Below are 20,776 nucleotides of genomic sequence, written 5' to 3'. Positions count from 1 at the left end.
CAGTTGTTTCTGTAAGATAGACAAATGCCATCATCTGTTGTCACACAAGCACATATTCCTAGATAATTGTATATGTTGCTTCACCCATCTAGACTCATACTAACGAATTTCCTGTCAATGTTTTTTTACACATTTTTCAATTTCCTTCTGAGACACTGCATCCAGCAGTGTTTGATCCAGTAGGTGAAATATAGCCTCATCATAATGGTTGAACCATGTCAATGAAATATTTGTTCTGAACACGATGAAAAGGAGAACTTGTTGCAGAAATGAACCAAGCAATCTTTTCATCTGTGGAGCTTTGCTGGAATTTGTTGGTCCTGGTTATGAACTCGTCCATGGTTTTACTGTATGACGAAGTTTTGATTTGTTTTGGATTTTTTCGTACAAGTAATTTACTGGCTGTTGTATGTTTAGTTGAAACACTGCTGGTGGTAACAGCAGATGAATCTGAACTTATAGACATTACAAATGATGAATCTTAATAACCCCTTATTTCTGAGATGTACTATTAAAAAAGTGAAAGTCACTCACTGAGTGTTACTCAGTGCACTGCTTTAAAACAAATAGATTGTAAATGAAAGATTACTCCTGCAGCAGCTGTGTTTACTACTGTTTAAAATTATATAATTTATTCTCAGCCTAATTACGTAGGGATAATAATTAATAAATCATAAGGATTATCTAAATCTATTTACACCCTTATCTCTAGTAACCTACCAAACAGCTGGGGGGGAGAAGAATTGTAAATGTTAAAATTCATATGTGTCTAATAAACTTTACTTTTAAAACAGGAAATCTTCACCTAGGATCATACTGAGCAATAAACGTAATTTCAGAAGTCCAGCAGTAACAGTAAAAATGTAATAAATAGTTCCACAAACTAACATACCAAATATATTTTGAACATAAATATTTTGAAATTCATAAGTAATCTGCCCAAAACACAAATTTGTGACCATCTAAGATATAATTTATTAGCATAGTAAAACATGGTAGGTAGATCATAAGAATGGTGCAAAAATAAGTTTACTAACCAGCTGATCCAGATTGATATATGTCCATATCATCTTCAAAGTCATTGTTTTCTGAAGTATTTTTCATAATGTTTCATTCTGACAACCAGGCCCTTTCTCCTCTTTGTTGCATTGTTTACCTTTGGCATATTTGTTTTTTACCCAGAGGTACAGGAATTTCTTCAAAAATATTCCCAAATAGGGTGTCTTTTTTTTTTTTTTTATTTAAATGATGTGCAGCCGTAGAAGATTTTTCTCCAGTTCTCAGATCTTGAAATCAACAGTAGAGGCTGCACCCTGAAGAATGTTGTCCCTTCTTCTGACAGTGTTCTTGCTCTGACAACAGAGTTGCTTCTTTCTGGTTGCATGCTCTGCGCCTCTTCCCTGAGAGGATCAAGCCTTTAATACAGTAGATGGCCTATTGTGCCATAATTTACAAAGCTTGACTTCAAAAGTCAGATTTTTTCCTGATTCTTTTTTTAAATAGAAAAGCAGCCTTTGACTCAAAGTTTTTGATAGAGGCTTATGGATTCAGCATTTTTTTTAATTTAAATGTTTTAAGAGATTATAATAAGTTTTAAGTCTTAACATATCTTGTATTAAATTCAGATTTCATTGTAAACAATATTTTTTTTAAAAATTATAATTTAAATTAAAATCAATCCAATTTAAATAAAAATCTGATTTTTTTATTTTAAAAAAACATCAATTTTTATCTACCCTGCTTATGGTTTATGAAGAAGAACCTACTGAAGTCTCCTTTGAGCAGAAATTTGGCCTTGACATAGATGTGTAAGGTGGGGTATGTGAGAAATAGCGATTAGCGTTCTGAGGAGACAAAAAAGCTCCTGGGGAAAGGCAGAATGAATAAATGTATAGGTAAATCTTGCAGTCCTTTTGATTAAATCTATTGTTTCATAGGATATCAGCTTTAGCGAGGACAAACTTGTGAGAGCCTCTTTGACCTGCTTGCTTTTGTGAAGGTGAATATTTCTGGAGAAACTTAAATGCCAGATATGCAGTGATTTAAGATCTAAGTTATTCCCATATACTGATCTAGTTTCTGAGTGGTATTCTATACACATTGAGTTTATTTTGAATGTGTTCTCACTTTCATTTTAAACCATTTTGTCCAAGTGGTATTGGGTGTTTGTGTTGTTTCAAGCAGCCTGTTGTCAAAAGCAGAGAGAACGCACAGGGTCTGTTTTGTCCTATCAGCATAATGAATCAGTCTTTAAGCTAGCTAAGTTAATAGTGGTGGATACAGATTTCTGATTTTTTTCTTTGGCAGGGTTGTCTGTTAAGGAACAAATTAAAGACCATTGTCTCTGTGACAGGATCTCCCCGGGTTGCAGCCTGGGACTGTGGGACTGCTGTGCCCCCTTAACTCTCTCCAGCCTGGACTGTCTCATAATGCCTTGCTAGTGACCAGCAGCAAACCCCTCCAGGTGCTGTTATCACTCAGTACAACTGCATGTGGAGCCCCACACCCAGTTAGATTGCACAAATGCTACCAGAGCCACTCATGAATCACACAAAGAAAGGCACCAGAGTAAAATCCCCCCACCTCCCAGCACTGTACCTCAGGCATATACCATCGTGCACTGCTTAATTTATTTATTCAGCAGTGGAAAGTGGTTATACACCAGCCTTTGCAAAACCTGAGATTTTCCCCACACTTCATACAAGCTCACCGGTAAAGACAAACAGTTAAATTAATGTATTGACTATAAAAAAGATAGATTTTAAGTGATATTAAGTGATAGGCAAAAAGTCAGAGTTAGTTACCAAAAGAAAAGAAAATATAAGCAGGAGTATAAACTCTCAGCCCTGTTAGACTGGACAATATCTAGATTAAGTAGTTTCTGACCCCCACTAGATATTGTAGTCCTTAATATACAAGTTTGTTCCTCCTGCTGTTGGAGTCTTGTATTCTTCTCAGTGTTTTAGCGTATGTCTTCACTACCAATGTTAAAGCGCTGCTGCAGAGTTGCAGCACCAGCACTGCGAGAAAAAGAAAAAAGAACACCCCCACAAAGGGAGTAGCTGCCAGCACTGGTGCACTCTCTACCCTGCCGCTTTACAGCGCTGAAACTTGCATCGCTCAGCGGGGTTTTTTTCACACCCTTGAGCGAGAAAGTTTTAGTGCTGTAAAGTGGCAGCGTAGACAAGGCCATTTAAAGTGTCCACACTTGCCATTTAAAGCGGAAAAAGTCCCTTTTTTGTGCAAAAAACATGGGAGCGTCTACACTTGCCAATGACTTTTCGTAATGAAACTCAGATGTTTCACTGCAAAAAGCAAACCACCTCGTGGAGAGACGTACAGTCCTTTCTGGTGATGCGTTTGCAGTGATGTGCAAGTGAAGACACATTCTTCCTGTTTACACAGCTTTTAGCCTCCGGAGGATATCCCAAAGTGCTTAGGTGACCACTCTGGCCAGCCGCTCTGCTGCCAGGTAAACGGACATCCACCCCTCCCCTTGTAAAGCCTCTGGAACTTTGAAACTCCCCTTCCTGTTTTCTTGGCAAGTGTTCACTTATTTGGCCAGGTGACAATGCCTGCTTTATGGAGCAAATGATCCCCTGCTTGGAGCAATGCTGAGCTACTGGAGCTTATCAGGCTTTGCGTGAGAGGAGGCTGTGCCCTGCAATCACACACACACAGGCACCCCCCAATCATCATCAAACTGGAGAGAGCTGCACTGTGGGATAGCTGCCCTAGAGCGCTGCTCTCATCTGCATTGGAAGTGCTGCTAATGTAAACACTCTGACACCTGAGGAATTGAGTACACAAACCAGCGCTTTACTTTCACCGGACTGGTGAAATTTACAGTGCAAAAACTCTGCAAGTGTAGACATACCCTTAGTTGCTTGCAGCGTAGGTGGGGGCAGGAGAAAAGGCCACGCCTGGGCCCCCTGTGTTCAGTTTTATATCCTCATTCCATGTGCTTGTAGAACACAAGTCCAGGTATGCCTGGGGGGCATTGCTAAGTCTTCAGGCAAAGTTGAGCAATCCCCTTGGTGTGGCCTTATGCAGGTGAGTCATTGAATCGTAGCTCCCTTGCTGGACAATTATTGTTGATGGATTGTTTCACACCCCGCCTGGGCGTTGGTTACTTTCCTTGCTGTTGCCTCTGGGAGCTAATATCTGGCTGATTCCCCAATTTACAGCATGTTTTAGAGACAACAATACAACACAATTCTCGTAACATCACATGTATTTACTGATATACATATATGGATAGAGAAACGACTTTCAGCAGATCGTAACCTTGCCCTGATATCTTACAAGGCATGCTTGCTTTGTATGTAATAATCACAATTATATACTGATGAGGAATATGGGGGGTTACAGGGTGCTCCCCCAAGGTACAGAATGTCACACTCTCGTGGCAAGATTTAAATTGCTTCTGCCTCCTGGGCGTTGAAAGGTGTCCACTCAAAGCTTATTACATTATATTTTTGTAAAAGTGCTACATATTGTATGTAACTGCAAATCAAGAGAAGCTACTCAGTCTTTAGAAGTTGGCTAACCACTGTTCCCTTTTTCCCTGTGTTTCTGTTGTACGGTATGTCTAGATGTTAGTCCTTGTTGTAATGCTCATTAATATTTTAAGTTACAAAACAAAAATCATGTAATTGGAATACTTATTTACTTAGTAACTGTCAAATCAGCAATAGTTAGGGCCAGATACTGAGACATGTGTTAAGTCCTATTGACTTGAATAGGAAATGAGCAGGCAAATTATACCTTGTGTTCTTGGGCAGATAAGTATTTTGTAATTGCATAGATAACATACTGGATTGTTTCCTGGATGTCTTTGAAATAACCATGCAGGTAACATGATTTTCATGCCTTATGTAGTAATAAGTATTCTAGTTATAGGTTGTTCAAAAAAAGTTATAAAATGAGTAAAGAGTGGTGTATATCTACAATATTTGATCTGTAAGATCTTGTTTTTTAAGAAATAGCTAAATTCCTGAAAATTATATACAGATAGTATTTTAGTTGAGTTGAATGGTTTTAGTAAGAGATGCTTTAATCTGCTATCTATAGGAAGGTTAGTTGATTTTTACTTGCAGTATTTTGGTATTTATGTACATTGTGCAATGGCCATAGATCTAAGTTTGAGGTGTCTAGGATGTTTTTGTTTTCACGGAGGGATATTTTGACTTAAATTAAACGTTCAATAACAAAACTAATATGTAAGCACTAATGTGTCAACTTTGTCCAGGGCCACCTAATTGCAGCCCTGTTGATCTCATCTCCAGTTTTTTTTTGTTTTTTTTTTTGTAAAGAGATATCTAATGATCTGGAGCTTACTTTTTCTTAATAAGGGAAAGATAATATGTAAGTGACATGGGAAGGTGTGGATGTCTTAACATAGGGAGTAAGGAGAATTTGTAGGCTTGAAGCATGAGATCCACTCATGAACATGACATACGATACCTATAAAACACAAGCTTTTGCCTTGATCTGACATAGCCTGACACTTACCCTTGGGATAGACATGGTGTATCTGAGCCCTTTTCAGAGTTTGTGAAACTCATTGATTTCAGTGGAGTTTCACAGGATGTAAATCTGGGTAGAAATTGCCCCTCATGAAAAATGACTATTAGACTTGAGTAAACTATTATTAGTCTTGCTCACAGTTTTTCAAAAATATCCTGTTGCTACCTCTTGGAGCTTTAATTTGTGTCAATCAGGGTGTTGGGATCACTTACTTGTTGTTATTTCTTCAGATGTCGAGTATGTGACTTCGCCACAACAAATATGAATAGTTTGAAATGTCATATGAGGCGCCATCCACAGGAGCACCAGGCAGTGCAGCTAATGGAACAGTACAAGTATGTAACAGTTATGAGTTGGCAAAAGCCATAGTAGTGTGATTTTGTTCCCTTATGAAACAAAGTGGAGTTCAGATTCATTGCTTTCTCTGTAATCTAAATAAAAAAATAGCTTGGGTAGGTAGTCATGAATTATTTTTTCTGCCTATCTTATTCTCTATTGCCAGTTGATTAACACTCATACAAAAGCAAAAAGTATTGGAGCTAATTTGGTATTCTTAGTGTCTCCATGTGAGACGAAACGTTGAGTTGCATTATGTTATCCTAGAAAAGAACGTGAGTTTCACTAGTCTCTTATATTTGTGTATATTTGATAAATAAATACCATTAGTAATCTGTTCCCACATGCTACATACTGAGGAAAAAAGTTATTATAAATGAAATTCTAATACTTCAGCAAGGCTACCCAGTGCTAACTTGCAACAAGCAGTTGAAAACCTAGGACGAAGGCAAAAATGCAAAGAAACTAAATAACTCCTACTGGAAGATTGGGCAGGCAACCAGGGCCATTGGGATAAATCGCATGCATACAAAAGTTGTGGTCTCAAGAAAAAAATCCAAAATCTTCACAACTACAAAATGTAAACTAACCCTCCCCACTATGCTCCTTTCCAGAGTGCTTTCTAGTAGCACTAAACACTATGTACTCTGCAGCTATACTCTGTAGAAAAGCATTCTGCAGTCATCTAATATTACTGAAAACTTCCACACCTCTGGCCTCTCAACGTCCCTGATGGTCCACTTTGTCAAAGGCTGTGAGAAAATTTCCACAGTATGTCAATTTAGGACATTCTTGAACAGTGAGATTTAATCATTCAGCAGAGGTTAAGCCAGTAGGGCAAATTAAACTGAAGTCTGTATAGTGTTGCCAACCCTCCAGGATTGACCCGGAGTCTCCAGGAACTAAAGATTAATCTTTAATTAAAGATCGTCATGTGATGAAATCTCCAGGAATACATCCTTGCAACAATGCCCAATGCCAACTCTGTCCACACATCTATTCAACTGACCTCATCGTAGGACCTAATCACATCAGCCATGCCATCAGGGGCTCATTCACCTGCACATCTACTAATGTGATATATGCCATCATGTGCCAGCAATACCGCTTTGCCATGTACATTGGCCAAACCGGACAGTCTCTACACAAAAAAATAAATGGACAGAAATCTGACATCAGGAATCATAACATTCAAAAATCAGTAGGAGAACACTTCAGTCTCCCTGGTCACTCAGTAACAGACCTAAAAGTGGCAATCTTGCAACAGAAAAGCTTCGAAAACCGACTCCAAGGAGAAACTGCTGAACTTGAATTAATATGCAAACTAGATACCATCAATTTAGGCTTGGAGAGAGACTGGGAATGGCTGAGCCATTACACACATTGAATCTATTTCCCCATGTTAAATATCCTCACACCTTCTTGTCAAACTGTCTGAATTGGATCATCTTGATTATCACTACAAAGATTTTTTTCTCCTGCTAATAATTGCTCATCTTAATTAATTAGCCTCTTAGAGTTGGTAGGGCAACTCCCACCTTTTCATGTTTTCTGTATGTGTGTGTGTGTGTGTATGTATATATCTTCTCACTATATGTTCCATTCTGTGCATCTGATGAAGTGAGCTGTAGCCCACAAAGCTTATGCTGAAATAAATTTGTTAGTCTCTAAGGTGCCACAAGTACTCCTGTTCTTTTTGTGGATACAGACTAACACGGCTGCTACTCTGAACTCTGTATGATTTGTTATAGAAATAAGGAAACTGATCTCCATGTACTAGACACCACTGTAGAATGACCTAGGTTCCAGCAGCTATATCTTATATAGAACCACAAGATGAATGCACACTGCAGAAATTAAGTGCTCTTCCTCAATCTTCATTGTCTTTTGCTAAAAGTGGAATGTAAAAATGCATTCTGTAAAACATTGGCCAAGAACAGCAAACTCCTTTTACGTGTATTTCTTTCCTCTCATTATACTTTGTATATTTCCTATGGGATCATGTTGTGCGATATGCTCATATATTGACCCATGGATGACAAGTAGTATAGTGAGTGATCCTGGAAGTTGCTGAGCACCTTCAGCTTTGATTTGAAATTAGCAGGTTGTAGCATTAACCCTATAGTTCTGTAATCCTGAAAGCAAAAATGTGTTGCTTAGTGACTGAGCTAGGAGTCTGCTCTTTAAACCATGAGTATTCAAAAATAAGTATTGAACTGTCACTTGAGTAAGTTTGTACTATCGAACCTGCACACTGAATAAGGCAAGGGTTCTGCAGTAAAGTGACCTTGTGTCACTAATGTGAGCATGTAATTAGAGACATAAGGTAGGTGAAGTAATACCTTTTATTGGACAAACTTCTGTTTGGTGAAAGAGAGAAGCTTTCCAGCTACACAGAGCTCTTCTTCAGGTCTGGGAAAAGTACTCAGGGCTTGTCTACATCACAAAGTTGCAGCGCTGGTGAGGGGGTTACAGCGCTGCAACTTAGGAGGTGTACACATCTGCAGGGCATCACCAGCGCTGCAACTCCCTGTTTGCAGCGCTGGCCGTACTCCCGTTTTGTCTCGGGTGTAGAGGATCCAGCGCTGGTGATCCAGCGCTGGTAATCAAGTGTAGACACTTACCAGCGCTTTTCTTGACCTCCGTGGAATAAGCAGGTATCCCAGCATACCTGAGGAAGCCTCTCTGGTAATCAAGCAGGTCTCCTTCCCCGGTTTGCTCTCGCGTTCCCCGAACCCCCGAGCAAGCAGGTCTCCTTCCCTGCGGTTTGCAGGGGGGTTCGGGGAACGCGAGAGCAAACCGCGGGGAAGCTGGTCTCCTTCCCCGGTTTGCTCTCGCGTTCCCCGAAGCCCCGTGCAAGCAGGTCTCCTTCCCTGCGGTTTGCAGGGGGGTTCGGGGAACGCGAGAGCAAACCGCAGGGAAGCTGGTCTCCCTCCCCGGTTTGCTCTCGCGTTCCCCGAACCTCCGTGCAAGCAGGTCTCCTTCCCTGCGGTTTGCAGGGGGGTTCGGGGAACGCGAGAGCAAACCGCGGGGAAGCTGGTCTCCTTCCCCGGTTTGCTCTCGCTTTCCCCGAACCCCCCTTGAAGCCGCCCAACAGCGCTGCAGTGTGGCCACATCTAACACCACTTGCAGCGCTGGTTGCTGTAAGCGTGGCCACTCTGCAGCGCTGGCCCTATACAGCTGTACTAATACAGCTGTAACAACCAGCGCTGCAAAATTGTAGATGTAGACATACCCTCAGTGTCACAGCTAAACACTGAGTGGAACAGATTATTTAGCATAAGTAGTTAACACATATTGTAAGAGACCATTCAAGGTGAAGTGACCTGTTAACTTGAATGGTCTCTTACAATATGTGTTAACTACTTACGCTAAATAATCTAAATAATTGGCCAAACCGGACAGTCTCTACACAAAAGAATAAATGGACACAAATCTGACATCAGGAATCATAACATTCAAAAACCAGTGGGAGAACACTTCAACCTTTCTAACCACTCAGTGACAGACTTGAAGGTGGCAATTTTGCAACAAAAAAACTTCAAAAACAGACTCCAAAGAGAGATTGATGAACTCAAATTAATATGCAAATTAGATACAATTAACTTAGGTTTAAACAGAGACTGGGAATGGTTGGGTACTACACTAATTGAATCTATTTCCCTATGTTAAGTTCTCCTCACACCTTTTATGGGTTATCTCAATTATCACTTCAAAAGTTTTTTTTCTCCTGCTGATGATAGCTCATCTCAATTGATTAGACTCTTCCTGTTGGTATGCATACTTCCACCTTTTCATGTTCTCTGTATGTATAAATATCTCCTGTCTGTGTGTTCCATTCTATGCATTCGAAGAAGTGAGCTGTAGCTCACGAAAGCTTATGCTGAAATAAATTTGTTAGTCTCTAAGGTGCCACAAGCACTCCTGTTCTTTTTGCGGATACAGACTAACACGGCTGCTACTCTGAAAGCTAAATAATCTGTTGCCCCTTGTATTTTTAGCTTGACACCGAGTACTTTTCCCAGACCTGAAGAAGAGCTCTGGGTAGCTGGAAGGCTTCTTTGTTTCACCAAACAGATGTTCGCCCAATAAAAGATATTACCTCACCCACCTTGTGTCTCTAATATCCTAGGATCAACATGGCTATAACAATGCTACAAACAACATATAATTAAAGACTGTTGTAATGCATGTGCACATGGGGTGGAGTTGTGATTGAGTGGGCATCTTTACCTTTTGTTCCTCACTCAACTTTGCAAAATTAAACATTCTTTTAGCTATACTTTACTGATTTAAGAGGGAAGTTGGGATTTTAAAGGTGTGCATTCGTTTTTGTTTATTAAAATGGCAGGATTGTGATGTAGCAATCTGATTTGGCTAGTAAAGTTTTCATTCAGACTGAGACATCCATTGACTCTAATTTGAAAATCTCACTTGCCTAAGAAGGATTAAAATTAAACAAACAACCCTTCCTCCACCCCCGGGTAGAATTGTACATTTTCTGATACATAATAGAGATAGTAATGCTAAAAAGCGTGGCCTCATTATATGCCAGTGGAGCTGGCCTTCCTTGCCACATGCATGTAGTGTACACTGTGTACTATATATCTTCATATAACCTTTCAAATTATGCGTTCTCCACAGTATTCTGTGGAGGAGCTGTAAGTAGAATTTCGTTTCTTTTGTTTTCTAGGTAGTGGAAATTGCAGCCATCGCAAGTTCAGACTGCTGCATTTGGGGCTTGATCCTGCTGCCATTAAAGTCAATGGCACAACTCCCATTGACTTGTGTGGTGCAGTATCAGGGTTTCCAGATGTTATACTAATAGCAAATATTTTTTCCTCTGAAAAGTAAAGCTTTTTGACAGGTGGCAACCATTTTAACAAATCCATCATAATATAACATGAGATGACACTGGGATAGTTGAACAGGAAAAATTGACTGTTGTTGAAGGGTGACAGAATTGTGACTGAAGTAGATTCTTAGCTGTAGCTGAGAGTACAACTACTTGAGGCTGGAATTCTAACAAAATGTGAAAATGCCAGTTTGTGATGGTAATCAAATTCAGCATACTATCTTAATTATTGATAACTGAGAGCTTCTCAAGTGCTAGAGGCACCTAGCCCTCAGCCCCTGTGCCTCACAACTTGCTAGTGATGGATGCTCCCATAATCACACATCCTTTTGTCTATTATGTATGTATAGTGTTAACAGATTTCTCTCTTAAAATTACTTTAACCATAAAACTTCTAAAATTCTCATTATTTTCATTTATGGAAAAGTCCCATTATATTTAATTGGGATTAAACCAATATGTTTCTATATTACATGGAGTAGGATTTTATACAAATTTATCTAAAAACATACTTAAGATCTCATTCTTTGAAACTTTCCCAAAGGTTTTTTAATCATCCAGTTGAATTCCATAATACATTATGGTTTTGTTAGACTTTTTCAAAGGGTTTTTCAGTAATCTTAATTTGTAACTAGTTTTGAGAAGGGAGGGATAATGGGATAATGAAGAAGCAAGAAAAGGAAATATTGCAGTGTCACGTTTGTTACAAATTCCCATGTTTTCCTTTATTTACCAACCTTTGCTATTTATATACTTTTGTTCTTACAAAATGTAATCAGGAATGGTATAAAAATGTCTGCTGTGTCAATTAAATATCAATTAGGAACACAAACTAAATTTAATGGAGAAAAAAATTATTGTACATGCACAGTAGCAAACTTTCAGAATTCACTGTTTCTGGCTATTTGTTTTGTGTTTTCCTTAAAATATCAGAAGACAATAATCTACATTTATTTATTATTTCACACTGAATTTCATTTCTAAAATGGAAGGTGAGTTGAAGTGATCAGAACTATTGCATTTTTATAGTATTCAAATTGCTTTTTTTTTTTTTAAATGGCCAAATTGATAGTAGCATTCTACATTTTTTGTTTTGATTTGCTTTAAATATTTTGTAAATACGAGATGTTCCATGCAAAGTTTTATTCTGAACTACATTTACTTGGCCGGGGTATAAACTTAAAACAAGGAAGGGTTGACATGCTTTATTTATATTGGCATTAAATTATTATGACATCTTGAAATTGCTGCAACATGGAGAAATTTCTCTTTGACCAAACGTTAGGAGAGAAAGGAAATAACCGTAATTCTCAGCTGTATTATCTCATTTGGCCTGTTTTAGAAAATTTAGTTTAAAAAGTGAGTTATTTGACTTCACTTTAAATACCTTCTCTTACCCTCATTGTTTTTCAGATGTTCTCTTTGTGGATATGTATGCAGTCACCCTCCTTCCCTGAAGTCCCATATGTGGAAACATGCAAGTGACCAAAATTATAATTATGAACAAGTGAACAAGGCTATTAATGATGCAATTTCACAAAGCGGCAGGTGTGTGTATGTATGACACTTCCTTACAAACTAGAATCCTTAATCTAGACTTTTTGAAAGCACCCAACATTGACCCAAGATAAACTACAATCTGCAAATTTAAACAAAAAAAATTACTATGACTTTTTAAAAAAAAAACTTTGTTTATTTTTTAGGTTTCAAGGGCAGCTACCTGGAAAGACTCTATTAGAAAGCACTGATGAAAGTTTAGTACCTGTTCTAGAGAGTTCAGAGAACTTGATGTCATTTTCAGAGTCCGTTAATAAGACTACTAATGAAATTTCAGGTTCTAATGAAAATCAAAAACTTAATCCAACGATTAATACCTCATGCAATTTGGAAAAGAACTCCAGTCAGCCTCACCTTGGCACCGAATACTGTGTTCTACTCTTCTGCTGTTGTATTTGTGGGTTTGAGTCCACCAACAAAGAAAATCTGTTGGATCATATGAAAGAACATGAAGGTGAAATCATAAACATCATTCTAAATAAGGACCACAGTGCAATTCAGAACTCCAACTAGATCAAACTATCAGCTAAAAAGAAGAGGCTTTCCTAAAATGGGTTTTTTCTTTCTTTGCTAATGTTGCCTGAGATACTTGCTCAAGAGAGGAAACGCAAGTAAAATGTACTGATTTCCCAACTGAGTCTTTGTTGCAATTACGGACATAATTTAATTAGCTAAAACCTTTAAATACTCCATTTTGGGGAAACTGTGGAATGATCCATCTAACCCTTTATCCCTCCCTGTGATGCCAAGAGTCTGGATTTCTCAATGCCTGGTGTTAATCCAAAGTGCATTAGCACAATAAGAAATTCAAACTCAGCAGCTAAACAAGGTATTAGCTCAATTCAAAAGGCTTTTTTTTTTGTGCCTTGATAGTATTTAGTTAAGGATGTGAAACTCATTTCAGGCAATTGTTTTTCCTTCAATGCAAAGGACATTGGGCCAGATACAGGTTATGAATTAATGCTCACCTAAAATTTACTGTTCAATTCTAAGGGGTAGATGGTGAAGTGGGTGCTCCTGATTTATTTTTAAGGCCTTACTCTTCCCAGCTTAACAGTTGTTTTCTGAATAAACAGTACTGGATGGTATTCCTTCTGTCACTAATAGAAAGAGCCAGTTCAAGGCAGCAGAAGCTGAGTGGCTTGAAGGCAGTAGGTATCTTGCCAATTATTTAGCTAGATCCTAAGTAAATACAAGATCTTATTTTAGACATGTTAAATTCATATGACCCATTGTTTAATGTCTTTCTTTAAAATATTCAGCCAAACCTCTAAAAGCAAGTGGATCATGATATAAATTGGCATTTTTACTAGTGACATTTTCATGTCAGTACATAATGAGTGCTGTAATTTTGGGGTGGGAACAGGCAATCACCAGAAATGTAATTGACAAAAGGCCAGATTTTTCAAGGTACTTAGGCCCTAAAGATATAGATAGGCGCCTAGTGGGATTTTCAAAAGCACTCGGTGCATAGCCACTTTTGAAAATTGCAGTAGGTGCCTACCTACATCTTTAAGTGCCTAAGTACCTAGAAAAGTCTGGCTCTAACACTGTCTGTTGAAATAATTACTCAAGAGGTATACTAATCTTTTCACATAAAATGCTTCAAATTTCACAATAAGAGAATTCAGCAAAAATAATTTCTAAGTAAAAATTGACCTGCTTTGTGGAAACAACCTTTCCTCCGTTGCACCAAAATAGAAAGTAACAGGATCTATGATGGTTAATGGAGTAAACATTACTGATGCATGTGATAAGGATTCACAAAGGGAACTTGATAATTGCTGTCTTGTATTTTTAAAGCAACCCTTAGAAATTTCTTCCTTTTTAAAAACATTTTGCTTCTAAAATTATAATGCTGATCTTTCATGTAGTTTAAATGACCTACATCAGTTTATATGTGGATGAGAATTTCAGTATGCAGGCTAATTGCCAGGGAATTCTGCCCAAATCACTTGTAAAGTTGGCCCCTAAAATTGTGTTTTAGTATATACTTGCTACAAAAAAAGTGTAACATTTGAAAAGGAGCCCTTTAGCAGTCAGACTAAAACATTCTGATGAAGTTTGAAACATTCAATTTTGGTTTAAAAGTAGCTTCAAAACTGTAATTGCATGGAAGCATGCCCAGTTGTTGGCATCTCAGTTCAGTTATCCTGGGTTAGTTGCTCATTTGTTAAAAATGGTTAGTACACTATTGTTTTAAAGAGTGATGCAGAACTTTTTTGTATTTATTACCTATTTATACATTTTTTAGCAGAAATAAGCTACAACTATAGAAATCTGAAAAGCTGGTGTATGAGTAGCGTACAGTCTTCATGGTGCTATTTCTGTGTTAATTTTCTAAGTTCTCCTGTGGACAGTGGAGCTGGTCAAACAGGAAACAAAAAGAGGATAGCTTTTTGTATACAACTTTACTTTTAAGAAGCAACCCAGGGTATAAAGGCTGGATAAAGGGCAGAGTTGTATTTCAAGCTGTACTGGTGATCTTTTAAAGTGGGTTTGTTTTTAAAAATTTTGAACTTTTTCTACATGTAAGTAGTCCTATTAATTTGGTTATAAATTAGGTTAGATGTACAAAAGTTATTTTAAAAATTGGTAAAGATCTATCATCATACAGCCCATTACACTAATAGGTTTTACCTATCCATGAACTAAACATAGTACATTTCACATATTTTAAATAAAAATGTAAAGTAACTTCTGTATGTTTTACATTTTTTACTAAAATAGAATATACAAGGGCCAATCAGAAGGGAATTTTTCATATTCATACAGGCTAATTTGACACTTTAAAAACATGATTACAATGAACAATTTCAATCAGAGGTGGAAAATATTTAATTAGGGTACTGGTGTTGTCTTAGTGACCAGTATTGAGACCAATATTGTATCCTTCCTGTAGAATTCTGTTTAAAAAACAGGAAATTGGGCACATTTTTAATATCTGAGATCACAGAGTGCATTCTAACATTCCAGATCCTGTATTTACAAATCCCATTTATTGCAGTCATTTGAAAATCTGGTAAATATAAAAATTTCAGAGAGGCCACAGTAATTTGTATTTTAAATTCCTGTTTTAAACTCATCGAAACTACAGTGTGCCTTGACCTTAACTTAATTTCTTCCCATAATGGATCATGCATTTTGAAGTTGTTACACTAATGTAAGGTGAAGAACTTGGAGGCATGAGCTAGAAGATGGCAGGGAGCCCAGATTTACAAAGTCGAACTTTTTAGTCATGTTTTTTCTGAGTGCAGTGTTACAATATAATGCAGCAAGACCCATTGTAATATATTGGAACTACAAACCAAGGTATAGCTATTTACAGCGTGTTCTTTACCATCTCATTATTTGTGTGAGTAATCTTTGGTTAACCATGTGTTGTTCTAAAGCAGCAGAAGGGGGTGGGAGGGCCTTCTAAAAACTGACTAGGATAAATACTACAACTGCCAAGAAATAATTACTTGCTAGCCTGCAGAAAATAATCTTCATAGAGAAAAATTCCTTATTGATTGTCCCCATGCTGCCATCGATTCACATTCAAAATTCCCCCTTGACTTTAACAGAAACTATGAATGTGGAATGATTACAGAATCAGTTCCTGAAAGCAAGTATTCTGATCATGATACCTGCTTTGGAAAGTGTTGTGTTGATTGGTTTGTTTGCATGTTTTGGGTTTGTTTTAACAGCACTTTTCAGGGTTACACCATTTCAATGTTCCCATTCCTTTGAGAATTTACAAATATTTTGAGATGCTACTGGCACACAGAACTAGCAAATTATCATACTTGCTGTGCTATTGGTTTTTCTTTTTATTCAGTGACATGGACTATAACTTAAAGCCTTTGTTCTAGATACCTACAATTCTGTTATGGAGGAAATTCCCATTTTCTACTCATGAAATAGCTGGGGATCTATAATCTTCCATTGTAGCTTTCTACTTTGTACTTGGCCTAGAAAGAGAGATTGGGATTCAGCCAGAGTTACTGTATTCTCCTGTCCCAAGCACTTATTTAATCATTAAAATAAAATAAAAATGTACAGTGGGTGCTCAAAAGTATTGATGAATATATTTAATAGAAATTTACATTTGCGTTTGATATTCATGGACATGAGTACATGTATTTTTTTAAGAAAAGGTATTGTAACACTATGGCAGTGCTTTTTATAGCCAAAGTTTAAAAAAAATTAGAAAACTGACATAAAGACTGCAGTTACTTTTGACACTGTATCTTATTAAAATAGGATGAATTGCATTTTATAAAACTATCCAGCACATTAAGCTGCATGCCTTAAGCTCTCTGTAGGATTGTGTTCCTAATAGAACAGATTGTCTGTTTGGAACTATGAAGCAAGTCTGTAGTACTACTTTAACTACCTTCTGAAATACTGTACGTTACAATAATTTATTTTGCTTTACAGGAATTTGTCATGTATTGACTTTAATATTGTATTTTGGTAATAAACTTTTTTGTTAAACACTTCTTAGTGTTCTGCTTTTATTTGTACAGTATGAGACAAATATTTAACGGGGGAAGTAAATACTGAGCCAATGCTTGGTAAGGTGGAAGAAAACTACACCTTTTGAAATGGGTGTGCAAATCCAATCTGAACACCCAGGCAGAGATCATGATGCTTTATATAAGCAGAATGCCTTTCTTATGTAGAGGCACAACCCCCTTGCGAATCTATTCCAGTACTTTAACTATCCTCATAGTTATCTTAGATAGTAGGAAAAACTTCGTCTCCTTTGTAGCAAATTCCTGTCCTGCCTTCAGGGGACATGGAGAACAAAATAGCATGATTTCCTTCCCTTTACAAAGTACATACATTTTACGTAGATCAGTTTCTTGAAAATAATTATTCTTCCTTATTTATCCATATTCTGTATATACCTTTACTTTTTTCTCCATTGATGTGAATAAAATTACTTCTCTTCTGTACAGATTAACTCCTGCTGACCCTTATCATGGTATTGTAGCTCTTACGATATTTAGTGCTAAGAACAAAGTGACCTAATGCTGCACTCTGTGGAGTCCATAATTCCTCAGTTCCCATACTCTACAGTCCCTAACTCTGGCATTCACTCATCCACTAATGTGCCACCCATGCTGCTGCTTCTAATGGCAGGAATTGTTGCTCTTAAAGGGCACTGTGTTAAGTCTCTTTGGGCTTTTTGTGAAAGATTGGGTGGTTTGGGTTTATTCTGAGATCTTATCCTGTATATGAGTGAAACACACACACACTTATATACATGGACCCCAAAATGTGCAAAATGGTGGCACTTTGTAAATAAAAATTATACTCAGTTTGGCAAAGGGTTAAGAGATCAAAAAAACTGTGTAAAAATTTAACATTTACAGCTGTATTTTTAATGTATCTTTAGAATCCTCAAGCTATAATTAGAATATCCTGTAGTCTTTTCATGACCCAGTTCTGAATTCTAATTTTAGAAATACTTAAACTAAGTATTTAAGTATAAACATGGTTATAGTTTTAATGTTGGACAATAGTTAATTTTAAAATTGTATGAAACAATATGTAAGATTGATATAGATCTCAAACCAGCTACATGAGGTATCTTATTTGCAAAAGGACTAGAAGACTAAGTCAAGACAATTGGTTTCTTGTCATAAAAATACAATATATCCAATTACACAGTGATACAATCTTTCATTTTAAAGCACTGCCACATGATTAACTTTAATGTGATTAGACAAGGTTATCTAAGATCCCCAGTGGGCCATAAGAGGTCCTAGAACAAGTCATGGTTAAAACTTATTCCACTCAGTATTTCCTTTATTTTATAGTATAAAAGTGCCAGTCCTCAGTTCAAATTCTATCACCGACCCAACAAGACCAACACAGCAGACAAAGGAAGTTTTGTCAGCACTGTGTAAGTGATTTAAGTGAATTCCTTTCTGGAAAATGGATAATATACCATCTTGGGATATGATTATCTCATACTGCATATGCTAAACTGGGATGGGACCTGGTCAGTATTTAGTTTGAAGAATTCCGGTAGAACCCAGAATGCTCCAGAAAGCTGTGTTGGCAACTCAAAGTGATTCTTCTCTCATAGTAATGTTGAACCAATATAGTTGCCTAATGCTAGGAGAGGCAATAGTTGATATCTATCCAATGAGATCTAAAAGTGAGGTCCTGATTACTTGTACTCATTAAAGCTTGTGTGGCATTTTACACAAAGCCTGATACCTAGGCTCAGTTTCCAATGTGGGTATCTAATTGAGCTGGTTGAATAACAAAACTGATTTGTAAATATCTTCATGAATAAAAGCTCTAAATTCCTTCATCTGTAATTCACAAGGTCATGCTGTTCAAGAGTATTTGGACAACTGAGACGAATTCATGAATTCCCAGAGTATCAACAACTTTAACATGAATGAATTCATTGGAAAATTCAAATCAGAAGGTAATTATAAATCCCCTGACAAAGATAGTCTCTGCATCTGTGTTTGTACAGAACCTAATATGAGGTCCAAATTAGAGTCTTAGGATGCTACTGTAACAAATGATTAATAACTTGTTTTTTGTTTTTCTACTGTTTCAAATGTTTATCATCCAGGCAGGTATCAGCAACAATGCCATACAATGTACATGTCCCTGCATATAAAAATAGTAACCAGTCAACAGATCAACCCCCAGGTTGAATATTTTGTTCAAATTATAGTTTTTGGCAAATATTAGTTTAAAAAAAAAAGTCAGGATCTGTTCATGAATGATGTCCCTGTCCTACAACGGGCTAGCTGGAGTCACCATATGGTTGATTACTGCCTTCTGCTGGCTACCTTGTTAAAAGATTACAGATCTGAGATCTTAAATTTCTCAAAGTGCAGGGAAAGACAGAGTGACAGTCGTCAAAAGCAGTTATCACCTATGAACAAGAAGTTGCCTAACATCTTATCCACATGAGAAAATTATACTGATTTAAGTAATGTCCATACAAAAGAGCTGCAATTTAGTTAGTTCAATTTCTAAATCGATTTAGTTAAATTGGTACAAATTTTCCTGTAGAGAAGGCTTTTAGACAAGAGTGACATTATTTCCATTTTTATAAGACATCGTGTAGTATTATAAATTTACTTTAAATTAGGTTATTTTTCCAATGTTAAAGTCTGGTGACCTTTTCTTTGCACCCATTCTTTGGAGCAGGGACATGAAATTTGGCAGAAGGTGGTCTTTGTGTCAGGCATGTGCCTTTTGCCATCCCCTTGAAAATCTGCAAAAATTTGGCCTTTGGAAAAAAAAATAGTTTGAACATGCTAAGTAGAGACTTGAGTATAATCATTAAAATCTCTGCACAGAGCATGTTTGAGCAGCTTATACCTCCTAGTGCTGACCAGACCATATGCCATCCCCACAGACACAGCCTGTTCCAGGGGTGAGCACATGGGATGATCCCCTTGGGCACCAACCTCCATGAGTTACTGTGCTCCTGAGCTCTTTAAGTATTTTTTGTGCTGTACTCTGATTGGCCAGCTAAGTTTTTGTTTTGTTTGGCTGCTCATAGGGTGCAGCTCTGAAAATATTTTCCTCTCTGGCCAGCAAAAGACTAATGCCACTCCTGCTCACAGGGCAACTGAGTGTGCGCTATCTCAGAGCTGTGGGAGCAAACAGGCCTTACCAGGCAATGGCTACTCTGGGCCTATTAGGTATCGGGGTAGCCGTGTTTGTATCCACAAAAACGAGTCCAGTGGCACCTCAGATTTATTTGGGTATAAGCTTTTGTGGATACATCTGAAGAAGTGAGGTTTTTTACCCACAAAAGCTTATGCCCAAATACACCTGTTAGTCTTTAAGGTGCCACTGGACTCCTTGTTGTTTCTGGTGGGACTGATCACTGGAATTCTCAATGATTCCTCCTGTTGCCATGCAGTCAGCCTGGAGGAGAAAGCTAGCTGACTCAAATCCATAGGGGACAAAAAGCAGATATGAGGAAGCACAGTATTAGATTAGGACAAGAAGTCTGGTAAGACAGCCGAGTGTGGAACAGAAAGACTGGCTGGATAAGGAGACTGGGTCATGATGGGTCATTTGGTGGTGGGCACAAAAGTGGGTGACTGGGTAACAAAATGGCAGATGAAATTCAATGTTGATAAATGCAAAGTAATGCACATTGGAAAACATAATCGCAACTATACATATAAAATGATGAGGTCTAAATTAGCTGTTACCACTTAAGAAAGATCTTGGAGTCATTGCTGATAGTTCACTCAAAACATTCACTCAGTGTGCAGCAGCAGTCAAAAGAGCAAACAATGTCAGGAATCATTAAGAAACGGAAAGATAAGAGCAAAAATATTTCATTGCCTGTATAAAAATCCAAGGTACTCCCACATCTTAAATACTGATATATTGGAATTGGAAAAGGTTCAGAAAAGGGCAACAAAAATTATTAGGGGTGTGCAATGGCTTCCACATGAGGAGTGATTAATAAGACTGGGACTGTTCAGCTTGGAAAAGAGACAGCTAAGGGAT

The 20,776-nt window shown here is 37.5% G+C and overlaps 1 protein-coding gene and 1 long non-coding RNA gene across 6 annotated transcripts in view; one reads left to right on the top strand and one right to left on the bottom strand.

Annotated features, from left to right (window-relative positions):
• Positions 1–16,761, top strand: part of ZNF507 (zinc finger protein 507) — a 40,994-nt gene extending 24,233 nt beyond the window's left edge. For 3 of the 4 annotated variants that reach the window (XM_050923058.1, XM_050923056.1, XM_050923057.1), the window contains 3 exons: positions 5,760–5,864; positions 12,134–12,268; positions 12,424–16,761. In XM_050923058.1, coding sequence (XP_050779015.1) covers positions 5,760–5,864; positions 12,134–12,268; positions 12,424–12,790 — 607 coding nt within the window. In that variant the 3' untranslated portion in view covers positions 12,791–16,761. The remainder of the gene's footprint in view (positions 1–5,759; positions 5,865–12,133; positions 12,269–12,423) is intronic. The other variant, XM_050923059.1, reaches the window with a different exon arrangement.
• The window catches only part of LOC127034375 (uncharacterized), a 30,611-nt gene that overhangs the window by 5,315 nt on the left and 4,520 nt on the right, over positions 1–20,776 (bottom strand). Inside the window, exons 4-5 of one of the 2 annotated variants that reach the window (XR_007769374.1) lie at positions 12,632–12,703; positions 5,742–5,847 (exon numbers count right to left, since the gene is read on the bottom strand). This is a non-coding gene — a long non-coding RNA (uncharacterized LOC127034375). Of the gene's footprint in view, positions 1–5,741; positions 5,848–12,631; positions 12,704–16,071; positions 16,231–20,776 lie in introns of those variants that run through there. The other variant, XR_007769373.1, reaches the window with a different exon arrangement.

Source organism: Gopherus flavomarginatus, chromosome 14 (genome assembly GCF_025201925.1).
Source record: "Gopherus flavomarginatus isolate rGopFla2 chromosome 14, rGopFla2.mat.asm, whole genome shotgun sequence".
Taxonomy (NCBI): domain Eukaryota; kingdom Metazoa; phylum Chordata; order Testudines; family Testudinidae; genus Gopherus; species Gopherus flavomarginatus.
This window is presented reverse-complemented; position numbering and strand designations above follow the sequence as displayed.